Genomic DNA, 16,808 nt, shown 5'->3' on the forward strand with positions numbered 1-16,808 from the left:
CTAAACTCACTGGAAAAAAAAAGTAAACCCCATATTAACAAAATCAAGCAATATTGGAAAAAACAATGTTAAAAAAAAAATGTGGGCCCCATATTAAACACCATGCGTATTCGTAGCAAACACTAATATAATAAAGTTTTAAATACGGAGCACAAACTACAATGTTATATTAATCGTGTTTTGAACATAGTATCCCATATTGACAAAATCAAGTTGTTATGTTCACTAAATACTTAAAATATTTATATTTTAAAATTAGATAGAATTTAATACAAAAGACAACATGACAAGTAAAATGAGCTAAACCGAGAATATTTATTAAAAAATTAAAAAATAGTATTTCTTCGTTTAGATAGAAAATCAATTTCTACGACAAGTATTCTCTTTTAAAAAATATTAATAAATTTGTCAATTTTATATTCGTAACAAACATTAATATAATAAAATTTTAGATACGGATCACAAACTACAATGTTATATTAATCATATTTTAAACCTAACATATACTCATCTGGTCTGTTCTCTCTCGAGCTTTTCTTTCAAAAAATTCTGGTCATCCTTTCAATAAATTGGCTGCTTTGGTTCCAGTTTTCCTTTCTGAGATGCTGTTAATTTTTATTCTCCTTTTAGATTTCTCTACTTTGGTTCTTGGGTGGTTGGAATATATATATATTTGTACGTGAATCTTCAACAATTTTTAACCAAGTTCTCAACTTCTACTGATTTCTCCTTCAACCGTTTGCTCAATGTTGTGAGTGTGCTTTGGTGTTGGTTGCTTTCATCGTTGCTTCAACTGTCTGCTCTTTTTTCTCGACTTCAGGTTGAATTCTATTCCTCTCGCTTGGTTTCTCAATTTGAGTTCAATATTTCTCTGTTATGTGTTTTGTTTTGTTCAGTTCTGTTGAGATTTTCTGTGTTCTTTCTTTTATTTCAAAGGCACTCTGTTATTGCTAATGGAATTTGGGTTAGTATTTAGACCTATGTTGTTTTGTACATTTTCTTGCTGGATTTTCACATGCATGTCAATACTAATCAGGAACACCCACAAGTCATGTAGTACTTCTAAATTTAGAACTCAGCAGAAATTACATGTACCCGTACACTCACACTCTTATCAAATAGAACTACCCACTTTTGGGTAGATGTAACACAGTTAGCCCTAGCGTATACAGGAGAATGATAAAGTATTTCCATTTATTTTAACTCATTGGGACATTAAATCTATTTCAAGAAAAAATCCACCGACTTCATACATCAGATCGAAGAAGAAAAGAAGGCCTTTGAGGTTTGTTCACTCTTATATACTTTTTTATGGGAGATGTTCATGATTAGTCGATTTTGGTTCTTTGTACTCTTTAATATTTGATATGCTTTCAGGAAATAGTCTTGATGCTAATACATCTTTTACAGTAGCTAGGAAGAATACACTGCACATATTATTGAAAGAGTTTACTACAATTCTTCACCGTGAATTGACTATGCTTTGAAGTTTTAATTGTATTTGAGTCTCATTTTAGTAAAGTTCTAGAAAACTGAAGAGTTTAACCTTTTAAGATGGTCTAGCCATGCTCTAAGCATTAATATAAATCCTTGAAGCTTAAAATCTTTATAGTTATTATATGTTCCTTATTCCTTTTCAGTATAATACAAAATAATTTATTTGTTTGTGTTTCAACTTACTGGATGTCAATAATTTCTTCACCTGTCGCTGAATTTCTACTCCCACGTTGTACAACTTATAATTTCAACTTTTTATTGGGTTAATACTTTTATTTACTTTAGCAATTCGTGACTTTTACGCATTATGTTGACATGGTGCTTAAAAGTTCATTTCTGCAGACCCATCGTCTTAAGCTAAACAGCATGTTCTCGATAGAGTAGAAGAGTACCGGTGATAGAGAATAATGATTTTACTATTAATGTTAAGAAGACGCCAGGTCATGGAAAGAAAGAAAGATGTGGAACTTTTAAGATTCAGAAGATTGTAATAATGAAATTTCGTATGTTGATCCTATCATTATATTAAGCCTTATGTTGACAAGTCGTCCTGTGCGTAGTTGGTGAAAGTGACCTTTCTAATTTTTTTACGCAGTTAAATGACATGTGATACATTGTAATGTGCTTGGCCATGTGAATGTACTGTAGTGTGTCCGGGGATCTTTTGTGGTCTTCACTCTTTCAGAAGTGAAATGTATATTTTGATCTTAAAAGTAATTTCATTTTCAAAAGTAGAAAAAGATCGTGTGAGTATACAGTAGCGCATGTATACCTTTTCCTCCTTGGAATCTTTGCCCTTTCACATCAGCATGCTATTGTTCATCGTCCATCCGATGGCTGATATTCACTGGTGTTTTCTTATTTTTCTACCACAGGGCAGGGAGAAAGCAAAAGAGTGGACAAGCAGATGGAAAAAATCGGCTTGTTTTAGGAAAGAAAGTCAAATATGGAAGTCAAAACTCTTCAGGAGAAAAAACTCACTTCCGTCCTCATTGCACAAATGAAGTAATGGTGTGATTGAGACCACGGATAGGGAACTGCGAACTTACCCGAGGAAAACGATTACTGATGGAACTTCTATTTGAAACCTGGCTTCTTCTCTGCTTTGCCGAATTTTAATGTGAGTTGTTTATTTTCTTGCAATTTCACGAAGCATTTGTGTCAGTATATTGTGCTTATACTGTATAAATTCACTTTAGGCTTCGTACGTGAGTGAGTGTGTTTTCTAAATAATGTTTGACGAATTCCTTGAGCAGAGTACATCAAGATTTTGTTGCTGGTTTTCAGAATAGGCAGCAAATAAAAATTCGTTGATCATCGACAAATTTGGCTGACTTATAGCTTTCCAAAGGCAAAGTAAGGGGTACACAAATGTATTAGTCTATTATTAGGTATTCATCATTTGTAAGGTTCTCAAGAATCAAAAATGAAAGACTGCGGTAAATTCTATTTTGAGTCTTGGTAATTGCTTCATCCCAATGAAAAGCACATGAAGAAATCTACCTCGACTTATCAGACAGCTTGAAATTAGTGAAGTAATATTTTCTGAGGGAAGGAACCATTACAGCTGCAAATGAATTTTGTGATGCTAGCAAACTTTTCATAGTCATGACTATGCCACTATTGGCAACAGAGACACCAATTGGCATTTTCAAGAAAATGAATATTGAAAAACTTGAAACTAACAGATACCTGGGTAATTCTGCTATTATTCATTTATTTGCACCACTTAACTTTTGAAATTCTATTCAATAAGTATCTTTCTGTACCTCATTATTTTTGGTCTTTGCCATCAGTTGGAGTTACCTTTTCTATATTAGCTATATTTACATCTTGCAAGTAATAACATGTTTTCCCTCTAGCCTGCCAGGAATAGGATAGCAGACGCTTTACTTGATCTAACTTATCCTTTACCTAATGTAGGCATGGAATTTATGTGCTAGCTTGTATCTGCTAACTGCGCATTGGAGGATGTTAAATAGTCTTATGAGGTGAGTATATAACAACTATGGACAGATAATGAAGAAATATTCTGAGATAAAACCTTCGAGTGATATGGTAATTGAATTTTTCATTTTTTTTTTTAAGCTCTTTATCTTTTCCGAGTAATATTTATCTTGCATAGTAAGTTGTCTGCCTACCTAATATGATTCAAATAGATGTGTACTTACGAATATACTTTATGATAGCCATCCGTAGATACTTAGAACATTACACAAAAAGCGACTTTTTTTGATTAAACCATGTAAGAGTTAAATCTGCTGGATAGCCATACGATATATATCTGTAGATACTTAGATTTTTACACAAAAGGCGACTTTTTCAATGAAACCATGTAAGAGTATTATCCATTTATCAAAGTGTTCTACCAGTAAGAGCTGGTGCTTTTGCAACTTAAAAGAAAACAAAGATGCCTCCTCTTCCTTACATACTTCTTGGAGAATACCTTAGTTTTCCTCTTGAAATTAACTTACACTACGACGCTCTTCATTATTTGCAAGCTAAATGTTCATAAATGCAGGAGTATATTTCTTTAACAAGGAGATCCACTAAGGCTGTTGGTACTATTTTTCCAGATTCAGTATATCTCCAAATATGAGGATATCTCCTGTACACGAGAATCTGACGTGCCTTTCTTTTTGAACTTCATAGTAGTACCTAATTCAGCTTTGTTTCTAACTGAACCATTGTTGTGACAATTTATGTATTATTACTTGCTGAGAAGTTGTACGACATCAACAACAACATACCCAGTGAAATCTCACAACTGGGGTTTAGGGAGGGTATTGTGTACACAGACCTTACCCGTACCTTTGGGAGGTAGAGAGGCTGTTTCCGTGCAGAATTTGTTATTAGGATTAAATAATAAGATATAACAACTTAATATAACTAATTATGAGGGTAACGAAAACGAGATATAACTGGTAAGAATTTCAGAAGTAGAATCTTTTGGTCAGCTGTGAATAGAAGGCGGGGAAGGGAGGTACGCAAAAGCCTTGCCTGAGAAGACTAAACTATGAAAAATGATGGAAGTGGAAGTAAGAAATGACTAAGAAACTTTTAGTTTCTAGATATACATCTCTAGATGCTACTATATATCCTAAAAAGTCCAGAAGGAGGGCCTAAAATTTGTTTCTGCTGGTGCTTGTAATTTTTGTACTTTACTGTCGCATTTAAATGATACATTGATTTAGGCAGAAAACTTAAACATTGTATGACAGACAACATTTAAAGTCCTGTTGCATGATTCAAATTTCTTTCACTTATATGGTCTCTTGGCACATGATTTGAGAAGTTAATTATGGAACCTAAAGTCTATCTGCAGCTGATAGAATCGGGCTCCTTTCAGTTTTTGCTTCTCAGATCTTTGCCACTAATTCATTAATTGTTCTTGAGTTTGTTCAATTTTATTTTCCGAGTTTGTTCAGTTTTATTTTCCGTCTCTTAACTTAGTTTATTGATTAAGCTATCCAAGCTGTCCGATCTAAACATGGTAGCTTATTGTTTGAACCATTTCAGACTGCTGGAAAAGGTTGGGTTGTGGAGATGTTGGAAGTGGCTACTTGGCTGAACTGAGTCGAACCAAATGTTACTTTGCTATGGAAGTCACACATAAAGTAGCTGCCACAAAGCATCTTCGTGCTCAGACAAAAAGAGAAATTTTACAGTCCCTTGATCATCTTCTTCTTCCATCACTCTACAGACACTGCGAGACTGATAAGTTCTCATGTTTGGTCATGGATTCTACCCTGGAGGGGATTTCCACACTCTTACGCAGAGAGCCAAGGAAACATATTTCTGAACAAGCGGTGAAGTATAACCTCCTTTCAGTCTTTGGTGACACGTGTTTCATCACTTGGTTTTGTGGGACAGCTGGCTTCATTTCCTCTGTACATCTTGAACCCATGTGTCTATTCCTTTTTCCTCTGCATCGTTACTTGTGTGAGTTTTCATGGTGCTTTTTTTTCTTTTTTCTTTTTGACTTTCCATGACTTCTGAATTAAGCTTTCTTGATTTTTGGTGTTATGCAGTGTTTGGAGCATTCAGAGGAATCAGATATGTCTTATGATGTTGTGATGGTTTAGACATTTTTCGGGCTGTCTTATGATGTTGTGATGGTTTAGACATTTTTCGGGCTGGCCAATTTATGAGGTTCTTTTATCTTTTTTTTTTAAAGTCTTAAATTTCTTCAAGTGATGAATATCTACCGTTAAACATACTTATGACCGTGTATGAATTTATGTTTCTCAAGTATAAGTGTAGTTTGAGTTATGTGTGAAATATATTCTTTGGGGATTCTTCAATTGTGGATCATTGGCTCAACTTTGGTGGAGAAATTGTTGGGTTTTGTGCCAGAGCTAGAATTTTTATAAGAAGATATCATTCGGTCGAGTATCCAGTATTGTTAATTGTTGCATGTGTGCTTATTGTACTTTGTGTGAATTGGGTTGTGCTATTGTAGAATTGTGCAGACTGATGAATCCAAGGTGTTTGAATGTATGCCTGAAACAGCTAAATAGTTTTTTGTCGCTTTTCTTTCTCCACAGGTGCTCTATAACTTAGTCTTCTATCATGCAGGAACTCCAAAGGTACATTGATGTGTTGTGTATTTTTACTAAGTGATGAGTCGTGAAATTACGCGATATTCGATGCTAATTCCTTAAGTTTTTGTGACTCTTTAAGCACTTTTGTTGTTACTTTGTGTGTATTTTTGTTGTTTTGTAGGAAAAGATGTCCGGAGAGCATAAAAGAGCAAAATGGACCAAAATAGAACAAAATATAACAAAATAGAGCCAAGATAGCTGAAGTGAACCAGAGCACCACCTGCGAATCGCAGGTACTGCATGCGAGTCGCAGGTGGTGCAGCATCTGTTGACAGAGAATGGCCAAATAAAATAAGACAATGATGCAACACATGCGATTCGCATGTGGAACCCGCGAGTCGCATCCTGTGTCGCAGATGCTGCACCTCGGCTGATTTATGAGATATTGATGCTCTATCCAGTTTTATGTGATTTAGAAGTGATCGGAAGAAACCAAGTGAAAAGAAAGTCAAAAAGAGGCCAAACTGGACATTTTTGCAAAACTGTCAAAACTGGACAGTTTTGCAAAAACGGGACAAATTTGCAAAACTGAAACTTTGGGGTTTATTTTGTCATTGTTTGGACTTGGAAAAGTCTGGGCATAAAAGAGAGGCTTAGGGCAACAAAACATTTTCATCTTTGGCAGTTTTTCATCAAGTTTGGAGACTAGTTTTTACACCACACTTTGGGGTTGAAGATTTGAAGATTTGGTTGAGTATTTCTTAAACCTTTAATTCATTTCTTCAATTCCTTGCTTTGTAGTGTATATCTAAGTGTGTAGCTTTCTATTCCATAACTTGAATCTCGTTTATGAAAGTATTCTTGATTAAAGTTTGGTTTGAAACTCTTGTTATGCTTATGTATTGAATGATTCTTATTGCTATTGAAGTGGGTCTTTGTTGATTTAATTAATCTCGTTCTTGAATGTTTCCAAAGGGATTAGCTAACCCTAGGACTCACCCATTTACTTAGATTGAGCTTGGAAGAGGAAATTCAGGTTGGGAAAGATTAATTAACAAGAATTTGAGTCATTAAACTCATCTAATAACTTGAGCTCGGAAGAGGATAGTTACTTGAGGTTAAATTGATTGTACCTAATATCACACTCTAAGGCTTGGAAAAGCTTAGAGTGAAATTCATTGATTTGGTTGGAAGACTTTCAATGATATTTTAGATATCATTATCTATCAACACAAACCTGCTCTTAGTTGTAAAATCGTAAAATACGTTGGATCGTTACTTGAGTGTAATCTCCTGTTATCCATGCTTGTGGCCATTGATCATTTTACTCGCTTTCTAGGTTAGTTTACATTTCCGCATTAGTTATAATAGTCTCCAAAAACCAAAATATTATCCATTGTTTGGCTTTAGCTTAGTTGGTGAAAGTTCCTTACTTTCTTAATCGCCTAACATATTGTTCCCTGTGGGATCGACCCCGACTCATAGTTGGGTAAATATATTGCATACGACCGTGTACACTTTCTCTTTGAGGAGTGTATTTGGACGTTATCACTAAGCTACTGTTACATTTTGTCGAACTTTGTGTCTACAAGAAAAACTATATACTATAACCTTGTCAAAACCGAAAGTAGATATAACGATCAGTGCCCTCATTCTTCATTTGATTTTGACAGCGACTCTTATCAATTGAACATGAATATAAGTTCTAGCTTTAAAGAGGATGAATTTTCTTCTTTCTTAAATCCTTATAGATATCTTTTTTACTGGTGCAACTCTATGGAGATATGTTGCTAGATTGCTCAAATTCTGCTGTAATGACGTGTTATCTTGTTCAAGTGGCAAGTTTGGTTTCTTGTGAACCTACACAATGTATTGATGACTTTTCCTGTTCCTCACTGTCACTCTTATTTGGTTTCCCCCTTATGTCTCTTATATTGCATATGGTGCAGTTGCTTCCATTTGCTTTCTGTTCCATATGGTTTTACTATGTTTTTCAATATGCCCCTTTTGTCCAAGAACTTAGATCTAACTTTTTTTGTGAAGTTCTTTTTTCAAATGATTGCGTAACCTTATATAAACTACATAAGTGAGAAATTTGTTGAAAGGGGTACCAAGGAGTACACTTTCAGTGGGCATCGTGTGCGAGGTAGAATCAGGTATAAATTTATTAGATCATTTAGACCAAGGAGTACATTTTTACTGGGCATCGTTTGCGAGCTAGAATCGGGTACAAATTTATTAGATTAATCAGACCAAGGAGTAAACTTTTACGGGGCATCGTTTGCGAGCTAGAATTGGCTGCAAGTTCATTAGATCATTTGAACCCAGGAGTACACTTCCACACTTCAACTGGGCATTGTTTACGAACTAGACCCTGGTACAAGTTTATTAGATCATTTATTGTAATACCTTTGTTCTTCCCTTCAAAATTCTTTTACTATTTTAAAGTGAGTAGTTTATTAAACCAAACGATATTTACAATTTAAAGAGAATGGTGATAAGTATGCACTACAGTCAGTATGATTATAATTGAAATGCCATGAGTCATGATACTATTGAAAGAATGATGTCAAGTTATCATCTTGAGATAGGCTAATTATCAAAAGATGCCAGTGGTTTGTCTAAATTATTCATTTCATTTGCATAGACATTACTAATCATTTTTCATGTGCATTCTTCGGTATCAAGCAACAACCTATATTCTTTTAAATTTGAAGCATATGGTCCCTTTGTAATTAGAATTAGACTAACTAAAATTTGGCTGCAGGCGCTATGCACTCTCAAATACAAAACGTTGGGAGAGGTCATCTTAGAGTGTTATTGAACATGTGACGATGTAATTTAAGGGATAAATAACCAAATAATAATGGTGATCTAGATGTTCTCGATTTTGAGTTTTTCCTTATAAATTGCATAAGGTCGAGTAAGATTGTTGCTTCAGCATATGACACGATTGTTCCATACTTTGCCTGTCATTCACAATGCAGAGTAGTATGGTAAATAGTTGATTTAATGTCATTATTCTGTGTTAAGTTGGGTTAAGATTGTTTGTTGATAGTAAAATGCCTTCATCTTTTGCTCAATAAGCAAATAGTATTTGGTATCATTTAAAGTATATGATTTCCAAGAGCTGTATTGGTTGTATATAGTTAAATCTATTCCAGCGAATGCATGGATAGGATGGGATAGGTTTAATATAAGCAAATTTATGAGTTCGTAAATGAAGCAGATCTAGCAGTTGCAGGACTCTCCTTATGAAGTTTAGTTCATAAGTGATCCATTAGTAGCTCATACGTGAAATACATAAGACACAAAAGGATACATAGGTTAATGATGTTGAAAAGGTATGAAATTTATGGAGTATATTTTGGTCTCCTCAATTATTGATTGTATTTTGGTATCTTCAGATCATGTCTCTAATGCTTTTTCAGCTTCTGTCCTTCAGCAATTTTTACATGCTAACTGTCCGTAACTTCTTTAATGATTCTGTTTTCAACTTCCATCCTTTAGATTCTTTCCAGGTTTACTATCCGCAACCATATCTAAATAATACTCATTTCGTTGTGTATTATTAGACTAAAATTAAATGGCTTTGTCTTCTATTTTTATTTTGCAACTCCTTTTAGGGATAAGTGGCTTGTCCTCATCTTGCAAAAGCTTTAGCCAAAGAATCATTCTTCGCCTTCTATCATTTGGAACTGCTTTCAGTGAACATTGGCAGTTTCATAATACTATCATTATGGTTTTACTGCAAATTTCCAGGTATTGATGAGAGCTTATAAGCATAAGTTTCAAATCTAGAACAACATTACAGTTTTCTGAGGATATGAATTGAATTAAAGGATTCTCAAATATTATGGGATTTTTTGCAGCTAAGTTTTCTCCTTTTAGACTGAACCTCTTCAACTTTTATTTTCAGGTCATGAAAGAGTTTCATTCTATAGAACATATCAAAGAGCCTGGAACAACTTACTTTTGTAGGACACTGCTATCTGGAGAAGCTATCCCCATTTCCTTCGACCCATCATGTATTGTACTTCAATACTTCAAATTCTACCAAGATTTGCTAGAGCTCATTGGTCTCAAACCTACCTTTCCTTTACGGATACCCAACTGAAATACTGACTTATCAACTGCAGCTGTTAAAAATCAGATTTCACACAATCGTAATATGCCTCATACATAACTTGGACCACGTATGTTTTACTGTTTTTACCTTTCTAGCAAGCTCAAAGTATAGCTGTATAACTTTGTTCCATAACTGAATGTATACAATATGAAGCATATTATGTTAATACTTAGTTTAATGATGTCTCCTTTATTTGGATCTCATTAGTACAACGATGTTCGGAGTATGCCCGTGCATAGCACGAGCACGGACCATCTAGTATTATTATTTATATATAATAAGGGAGAATCCAACTATTTTGTCGTCCTCGGTTACATTGCAACTAGGCCTTCCCAACTAAAAGGCTACCTCTTCAAAATTTGTTGCCATATTTATTTTTTATTGCTTTCATCTAAGGAATCTTTGATCATTCTCACGTGGTCGTATTTGACTTTTCTCAAAGTAAAGTTGCTCTCTATTGGATAATCAACGACATCTTTGAACAGATATGAAAAAGTCAAAAGTCATTTATGTCTCCAAAGAATACAATGATTTTTTCTTGATAGCTGGAACGCATGGGTTATAAAGAAACTAAGGCATGCATCACGTGGCTATTTTAAAAATTAAATGAGAATATTTTCTGATGGTTTTTGGTCCACAAAATGAGTGTCATATATACTCAAATTATTGTTTTTTTTACACTCCTCTTAAAAAATATTAATTAGAAGAAAATTTTAAATTATTTTACCCTTATATATATTTTAAGATATGATCTCTCTTCATTAAATATTTACACAATTTTAAAGGTTTGATAAACCAATTAAAAAACAATTAGCAACATTATTAAAAGAGTTATTTTACTTAAAGATCATTATCTCTCCCAAAGACTTCTTAAAAGTTTGTTTAATCATTTATTGGATAAGGATAATTTCGAAGGAAACGAAATGGTACCTGGTACCTGCTTGATTTCTTAAAGACCATTTATTCTGAACCAATTTTTAATAAAAAAATCACTTAGAAGTGACTGGCGAAGTAGCTTTTAGGAGTGACTGGCGAAGTAGCTTTTAGGAGCTTGCAGAAAAGCTGATATTTGGAGAATTGCATCGGCAAACTATGTGCCAGCAACAGCGTAATAAAGAGTATACAAGTGTAAGTTATTAAAAATGATTAACATACAGTAATTGTAGGTGGCTTTTTAGTTGTCAAATTATTATTTCAATAATTTAGTGGACAAAGTGCAGGATAAAGTTACCTATTTTATTTTTATTAGTAAGTCCTGGCCAAATGACACCGGTAAAAGTAAATAAGGGAGTAAAACTTAAATGAAAAATACGAAACATTATCTTGATATTACACGTGAAAGTTCAATCAGCTGTGATGCACCAATTATTGAGCTAGTACAGTCTAAAAGACTCCATTATACTTATCCGGTCACCGGACTTACTTACAGTCCGGCAAGGGAGAGCCACAAAGGCATTTGTTATGCAAATATGAGTAAACATCAAAGCTCTGCAACTTCCCACCTTGTGGTATCTCTCCACAAAGCCTATTATAACTCACATTCAAATACTGTAACTCTAAGTCTTTCAATCCTTCTGGTAACCTACCATAAATCTTATTATGGTTCAAATCCAACGATGTTAAACTCTCAGGGAACTCCAATTTGGAAATATCAAACTCCAATGTATTCCTGGACAAATCGATATCCTGAATTGTCTTGTTCTTCCCAAACAAGAAAGAAACATCACCTTCAAGCTTGTTTCTTGAGAAATCAAGTCTTGTAAAGTTCAAATCACCTAAAGACCTTGGTACTGGTCCTGTTAAGCTATTATGTGACAGGTAAAGTTCAGGGATTTGTCCACCTTTGAACTTCCCAAATGATTCTGGGATTTGTCCAGTGAGTTTGTTACGGTCTAAGTGAATTGCTAATAAATTAGGTAGTTGAGAAAATGATGATGGGATTGTTCCAGTAAACTGGTTATAATTTAACTCAAGTAAAGTTAAATTCCTGAGTTGGCTAAGAAATTCAGGTATTTGGCCAGTGAGATTAGTAAAGCTTAGTCTTAACTGTTTGAGATTAGTGAGCTTAGCAATAGTAGGTTGAATGGTTCCTGTGAGATTAGTAATATGATGAAACTGCAAGATTTCAAGATAAGGGAGATCGCCGACAGCTGCCGGTATTTGACCGGATATATTGGCTTGGAAGACAGTGAGAGCATTTATTCTGTTGGTTTTCCGGTCACATTTTACGACGTACCAGTAACAGCAATCTGTGTTTGGATCCCATGAGGCTAAGTGGTAAGGATTGCCCAAGTCTTTCTTGATTTGTAAAAGGACTTGTTTGTCTTTTGGATTGCATCTTACTGAGAGTGAAAAGGAGGGAAAGGAAAGGAAAAGGAAGAGAGAAAGGAGAATTATTGGAAGGAAAGAGGAGTTCATTTTCATTCTGTTTTTTGCGTGAATTTAATAGTTATTCATTGCTATTTATAGAAGACTTGGTTACTCCTGTAACAATCAAATGGGAATTGATGAAAGAGATACTTAGACGCAACTTGTTATTCAAGACTGACTGATGGACGGATCTTAAAAAATCAGAATAAACAACGGAGTATTGGCTTGACTAACCGACTAAAAGGTCACTGCTAGTAAAGGGAAGTACTTAATTTTTATGACGTAAAAGGATTAAAAATGTCCTTTAACGTATTAGAAAGTTGAAAAGTGTCTTTCAAATTGTCTTTTCTCTATTGAAAACAACTCAAAATGCCCTTCTCCGACCTATTAAATTAAATTTGCTTCTAAAATTATTTTATTTTCAAGACTTAAAATTGCTGTTTATATTTGCTACAACAGTTTCATTTAACTAGATATTATTAATTTTCATCCAAGTAAAGAGATTTTGTTATTCCTCGTTTTCATATTATTTTTTATATGCTTGTCCCTCTCTGATTTTTTGTGTTGTTTTCTCCCCTGAACCGAGTGTCTTTCGGAAACAGCCTCCCTACCTATCAAGGTGGGGGTAAGGTCTGCATACACTCTACTCTCCCCAGATCCCACATTGTGGGATTCTACTGGACATGTTGTTTATGTTGTAAAGAGGTTTTCCGTATATAAAACAATTATAAATATCTATCGAATTTGCTAAAGAAAATAGAAAATCTGTCAGTTTTTGTTTATCAGTTAAACGCAGGATAGATGTGTTAGAATTGTGAATGTACCCATAAAATTCGAGTCGTCAATTCGCCTTTGTTTAAGGACCATCTGGAAGAGTCAATGGAACCATTTCAATTCATGCAGCTGTTATTTCTAACACAAATTGTTCCAAAAAACGTCACTTGTGAGGCAATCACCGCTTTCTCAGTTGATTTATCCAAACAAAAGAAAAAGACAAAAAACCAAAACGAGGGCTGGATTTTCCAGCTAGTGGTTTAAGCGAAATATTTTGATACCATAGCAAGTAGCAACCTAAGAAATGATTGATGTTGTCCTAATTACTAATAGTCATGAAAATATAGCTCTAAGACTCTGAAATAATAAGCGATGAAGAGGCGTATTCAGGTATGTTAAGCGACTACTCCATCCGTTCCAAAAAGATTGACACTTTTCGCTTTTTGAGAGTAAAACGAGTTATTTTTTTACCATATTTTTCATACGTCTTTTAGATATTTTAAATTATTAAATATAGTTACTTATAATACTTTTTACGTATTTTTCAAATATGTAAATTTTATTTTAAAAAAATAAAAGATTCTATGTTAAATCGCACGATCAAAATTAAAAAAATTTAACTTTCAAAAAGCGAAAAGTGTCAATTTTTTTTTTTTTTGGGACAGAAATATTACATTATTGGAGGAAGGGAAAGGGAAAGAGAACTGATTGATGTTAATTAGTAACCATGGAAATATATATCTTAGCCTCTGAAGTAAAAAAGCGATGACGAGGTTAAAGTTGTTTATCCCAAAAAAGATACAAACTAAATTTTTTAATGGTTTAAAGAATACGTGAATTAATTTGTTATGAATAAATATAAGTTAATAACAAGTAATAAAATCAAATAATTATAATACAAGAATGTAATAAAATTAGTCTGGGCCGTATGAGCTCAGAGGAAATTCTTTGTTAAAGATCACTCAAGTCGAACACTTAGCATTGAAGAACTTTATAGATTCAATACAATAAGAATAACAAAAAGAACTATAAAATGTTTATAACTGTGAGATTGGAAGATTGAACCGAATAGAAAGATGAACTCCTCTAACTACACTAGCTCGATAAAGGTAACATTCAATAGAAAAGGTCTTAGTCACGTGGCATACAAAAAATATCTCTATTTTATATTACATGCATTAAAATATGTTTGTCGAGTCATTATTGGCTGCTATTTTCACTTATATAATATATATAAGAGTTATGATTATTATTAATTAACTTTTTTATTCTGATAATTTATTTCATTATAGAACGTCATTAACTTATATAGTCAATTAGTACTTTTCACTTTTCTTTTTTGGTCTGAAAAATCATATTTATTTTTTTAATAGAAAATTTGTTACATAGATTAAAAATATTAAGAAATATCAGGTTTTCAAAGAAGTAAGAAAAGATAATGTTGATAATGTAAGGGTAAAATAGGCATTAGAAAGGTCAATTAGGATAAAGAGGGGGGAGCGGAGAGAATATCTATTGTTTAAAGTTGAGGAGAGAGTTTGATTTTTAAAGCAAAATTGACTGGTGTAAATGATTTTCACCCTTTAATTTCATAATATCATGTAAGAACGTGTTTATGCAAGCAATTATACTAATCAAAATATGGAAATCTCTCAAAAAGCACAGATACATACATGTATCTATATATCTATTCAAAAAAATTGTTACAATTAATTTGTTGCGATTATATCAGTCCTATTTTTATGGTAACTTCGATAGCACGAAAAAAATATTTAATATGGCTAAAGAATTAATATTGCTACAACAACTTCAATTCGAGGTAAAAAAATAATGATTAGCCATGAATTTTAGTATAATACGAAATCTGTGGCTACATCATGACAAATAATTCTAGCTATTAAGTCAACTATTGCCACAACTTTTTAGTACTCGAATAAAAAATATTTTTTAGCTATAATATTTTGTTTTAAATAACTTTTTGTGGCTAAAGGGTTACTATTGCTACAGTAAGTTTAACTCGTGGCAAAAGTTAATGATTAGCTAGGACATTTTGTTATAGCTCTATAAAGGTATCGTTTGATAGAAGAGGTCCGAGTCAGAGCATATTATATTTATTTCTCACGTTGAGTGATTTTATTAAAAAAATTGTCTCTTTAATTTACATTTTGCACTTATTTTATGAATTCTTCATTTTAGATACTGATTTGATGAATATTTGATTTTATGATACCATATAAGAATTTGTTTATGCAACCAATTATGCCTACTAGAATGTAAAAATCTCTGGGAAAGCACATATCACACATATAGCTATTCCTCTAGCTATAAAAAATTTGTTACAACTAATTTATTGTTATTATTACTATTAGTATATTTATGGTAATTTTCATTGTACGGAAAAAGTTATTTAATGTGGCTAAAAGATTACTATTGCTATAATAAATTTCAACTCGTGGTAAAAAATAATGATTAACAAAATTTCAACTCGTGGTAAAAAATAATGATTAACTACGAATTTTATAACAACAATAAATTTGTGGCTATAGCATTTCATTATGACAAATAATTATAGCTATTAATTCAACTATTGCCACAACATTTTAGTACCCGAAGCAAAATATTTATTTAGCTATATTATTTTGTTTTAAATAATTTTTTGTGGCTAAAAGGTTACTATAGCTATAGTAAGTTTAACTTGTGGCAAAAGTTAATTATTAGCTACGAAATTTAGTTATAGCGAAAACAATTGTTGCTATATAATTTAACTATTGTTACACCTTTTTATAACTTGAAGCAAAGATATTTATTTAGCTACAACAATTTGTTTCAAATGATTTATTGTAGCTAAAAGGTACTTGTGCTACAATAAGTTTTAACTCATGGCAACAATAAATAATTAGCTACGAAATTTTATTAGAAAAAAAAAATTGTGGCTATACCATTTAACTATTGCCACAATTTTTTATAACTTGAAGCAAAAAATATATATTTAGCTACAACATTTTGTTTCAAATAATTTATTGTGGCTAATAAGTTATTATTGCTACAGTAACTTTCATCGCGTGGCTATAACTTATTATCAACTACAAAATTTTATTGTAGCAATAAAGTTGTAGCTATATAGGTTATTATTGTCATGATTGTTAGCAGTTATAGCAAAAATAAGGAATTGACTTTGTCAATTTGATTTTCGTGGCTAAGAAATTTTACGAACTTGTAAATAGCTAAAAAAAATCAAATTTGTGTGGCTATTGCTAGGTAATAGCTACGATTTTTAAATTCATAGCTTAGATTTCATAGCTATAAATACACTGTGTTGTGGTGGAAAAAGATTATCTATTACATTAAGTTTGAGCTCTTTTTATAGGTGGTAATCCTAGCATCAAGCTGTAAATCGTGCCTAATAATGAATAATAATAACACTTAATGCTACTTAATTACAGAATTGTAACGTTTAGCTCTTTATCCAGACTGGTTGCTTAACATTTGATGCT

The 16,808-nt window shown here is 32.8% G+C and overlaps 1 protein-coding gene and 2 long non-coding RNA genes across 6 annotated transcripts; 2 read left to right on the forward strand and 1 right to left on the reverse strand.

Annotated features, from left to right (window-relative positions):
• Window positions 1-504: 504 nt before the first annotated feature.
• Window positions 505-6,931, forward strand: LOC132638785 (uncharacterized). Of its 4 annotated transcripts, XR_009581892.1 has the most exons (8): window positions 505-820; window positions 2,373-2,617; window positions 2,754-2,853; window positions 3,421-3,488; window positions 5,017-5,439; window positions 5,529-5,649; window positions 6,045-6,086; window positions 6,223-6,931. It is a non-coding gene; the product is annotated as an uncharacterized LOC132638785 (long non-coding RNA). The 4 variants fall into 4 exon arrangements; XR_009581887.1 differs by lacking the exon at window positions 2,754-2,853 and having other exon boundaries at window positions 507-820; XR_009581890.1 differs by lacking the exons at window positions 505-820; window positions 2,754-2,853 and adding an exon at window positions 1,034-1,285.
• A 2,305-nt stretch (window positions 6,932-9,236) lies between these two features.
• Window positions 9,237-10,431, forward strand: LOC132605770 (uncharacterized). Its single transcript, XR_009569462.1, has 2 exons — window positions 9,237-9,803; window positions 9,961-10,431. It is a non-coding gene; the product is annotated as an uncharacterized LOC132605770 (long non-coding RNA).
• Window positions 10,432-11,449: 1,018 nt separating this feature from the next.
• LOC132638801 (polygalacturonase inhibitor-like) lies at window positions 11,450-12,617 on the reverse strand. The gene has a single exon (XM_060355571.1). The coding sequence runs from the start codon at window positions 12,592-12,594 to the stop codon at window positions 11,590-11,592; it is 1,005 nt and encodes a 334-aa protein (XP_060211554.1). The 5' UTR covers window positions 12,595-12,617; the 3' UTR covers window positions 11,450-11,589.
• Between the last annotated feature and the right edge of the window lie 4,191 nt (window positions 12,618-16,808).

This window comes from Lycium barbarum, chromosome 1, assembly GCF_019175385.1.
Source record: "Lycium barbarum isolate Lr01 chromosome 1, ASM1917538v2, whole genome shotgun sequence".
Taxonomy (NCBI): domain Eukaryota; kingdom Viridiplantae; phylum Streptophyta; class Magnoliopsida; order Solanales; family Solanaceae; genus Lycium; species Lycium barbarum.